General features: G+C 38.1%; 1 protein-coding gene across 1 annotated transcript in view; it reads right to left on the bottom strand.

Annotated features, from left to right (window-relative positions):
* Positions 1-567: 567 nt before the first annotated feature.
* Positions 568-2,729, bottom strand: part of EMH_0014510 (branched-chain alpha-keto acid dehydrogenase E1 component beta chain, putative) — a gene marked incomplete at both ends in the record, with an annotated part of 5,434 nt that continues 3,272 nt past the window's right edge. Inside the window, 3 exons of the mRNA XM_013500137.1 lie at positions 568-627; positions 825-1,178; positions 1,832-2,011. Coding sequence (XP_013355591.1) covers positions 568-627; positions 825-1,178; positions 1,832-2,011 — 594 coding nt within the window. The remainder of the gene's footprint in view (positions 628-824; positions 1,179-1,831; positions 2,012-2,729) is intronic.

The following is a 2,729-nucleotide window of genomic DNA, read 5'->3' as shown; positions in this document are numbered from 1 at the left end:
TGCAGCCCCCTCGGGTGTACGTGCACCTCAACATTACAACAAGTTCCCAAGGCTGCCCACGAGGAGGTTTATCTATGTGCAATAGACTGCATGCATACTTTGCATGCATATGTTACATATAAGTTTGTTTGAATTGTGTTTAGTAGCCTAGGCACAATCATATATATATTAATCCTCCTCTCCTTTTTTTACTCTTAGCCGCCTCTTCCTTTTTCTGTGCACTGTGAGCAAAGCTGTACTTCTTCTGTCTCCGGCAATGCAGGCATCGCACAGCACCCGAGATGTATGCAAGCCAGATTTCCCATGCATCTAGCTATTGAGGCAACTGCGGCGAGGCGGGGGGGTGGGGGGGTGAGAGGGGAAGAAGAAGGAGAGCGGCACCCCTAGAGGGGGCCCCTAGGGGGGGGCCCCCTCTAGGGCCTCTAAAGGGGTTTCCAAAAGGGGATACAGCAGCTGCATTGAGATGCATGCATCAGAGAGAGATAAGGAAACAAAGAAAGGGAGAGACAGAAAGACAGTACGAAGGAGTTGTACGATGATGGCGACGAACGCAGATAAATCGAAGACTTAGTGAGACTTCAGCTCCTTCATTGCGTCCACCAGTTTGTATTCATCTGGCAGGTAGAACTGCAAACAGCAGCATAAAACAAAAAAACAATAAACATGAATACAACAAGTACAACAAGCATGCGGTTGTATTCGTGCATAGAAAGGCTACAAGAAGCTGTATTCCCAGGGGTAAACCACTTCACTATAGAAACCCTTGCAAAGAACAAGCCCTCTTGCCTATCTCTCGTCTAGGAGAAGCAGAATAGTCTTGCTACTGCTACTGCTACTGCTGCTGCTGCTGCTGCTGCTGCTGCTGTGTTACGGACAGTTTCATAGGCTAGCGGGAAAGGCGTGTCATAGCCTGTGACGCGTTTGATTGGGGCTTCTAAGTTGAAGAAGCATTTCTCCTGTACAGTAGCAGCGATCTCTGCAGCGAAACCCATGGTTCTCTGTGCTTCATGAGAAACAAGAAGCCGCCCAGTCTTCTTCACCGAGTTCACTACTGTTTCTACATCCCAAGGGGCTATCGTTTGCAAGTCAATGACCTCCACGCTTATACCTTCAGCCTCTACCATCTCTGCTGCTCGCAGCACGCGGTGCACCTGCGTTCCCCACGCCACTGCAGTAACCTAAGCAACACACACCAACACAGAAACCCGAAAAAGAATTCAACAAATACATCTGAAATTCAACGTGAAGCAAAAAACAACAGAAAAAACAAAACAAGAAACGAAAATAACAAAAAAAAAAAACAAAACGAATTCACGTATGAATTGCGGACAAGGTGAAATGGATTCGTACGATGAAGCTGCAATACACAAAGAAAAAGAAAACGAATACACACCGCCGAATGTATTGAAGTATATATATATATATATATATATATATATATATATATATATATATATATATATATATATATATATATGTTTATATATATATATATATATATATATATATATATATATATATATATATATATATATATATTATATATATATTATATATATATATATATATATATATATATATATATATATATATATATATATATATATATATATATATAAACGACCAACAGAATATAACAAAGGTTTCATCAAACATTTCTAAGAAATGTTGCGAAAACCACTCGATGGACTAACCACCCCGCGTTGCGTGAAAACCCAAAGACTAATGTTCAATAGGTACTGATTGCTATATTTATAAAAATAAATAAATATATAAATATATAAATATATATATATATATATTAAACAAAAAAAAGGGGTATTTGCCTTACATCAGTTCCCTCCTTAAGAATATCTGCCTCTGATAGATTCAACATATAGTCGCCCGTAGGAACTTCATCTGTTGCAACTCTGTAGAGTGCTTTCGGCTCAAAGAAAAGGCAAGGATCTTCATCACGGATGCAGCTCAGCAGCAATCCCTTTGCTTGATAAGGACCTCTGGGGATTACAATCTGAAAATAAAAAAAGAAAAACAAAAAAAAAACGAAAAAAAAGCATCACGAGGTGAAGATCAATAGATTACATGGGGGGGGGGCGATGCAGCAATTCAACTTTTTCTGCGTACAGAAGCTGCTGCCTCTCATACGATCGCTCTGTGTTTTCGTTGTTTTCTTCTCGTTTTTTGTTTTTTTTTAAACAAACAAAACAAACAAAACTCCTTTACTTGAATATATTTACTCACAGCTACCGCACAACCCCCAAGCAAACGCTACACTGCTGAGTTGTATTTCTAAATAGATTTCCATATTTAGACAAATATAATATATAGGGATATTTATAAAAACATGAATATATAGGGGTTAACGAAAACAGTGTACAATGCAGATACCCAATAAACTGCAGCAGAAACACATCTTCCTCGTCGTTGCAGATGAAACCACGAATGCAGTAGGTTGTTTAGATATGCATTCATATATGTTATACCATGAATTGATAAATAATTAAACGCCAATATATAATAATTAATACACAAATAAGCTGTATTGTATGCACTAAAGAGTGAAACCTGAATCTCTACATGAATATACGCTACTACACGCACTGCTGCATGAGCACAGCAACACCAAAGCCTGTATAAACGGCCCCCAACACGTAAATTTAAAGATAAACATTTATATTTGAAATAATATAAATTATTTTTATGTATTTATACATAAAATATTCACCTTT

This window comes from Eimeria mitis, genomic scaffold (assembly GCF_000499745.2).
Source record: "Eimeria mitis Houghton genomic scaffold, Emh_scaff506, whole genome shotgun sequence".
NCBI lineage: Eukaryota > Apicomplexa > Conoidasida > Eucoccidiorida > Eimeriidae > Eimeria > Eimeria mitis.
This window is presented reverse-complemented; position numbering and strand designations above follow the sequence as displayed.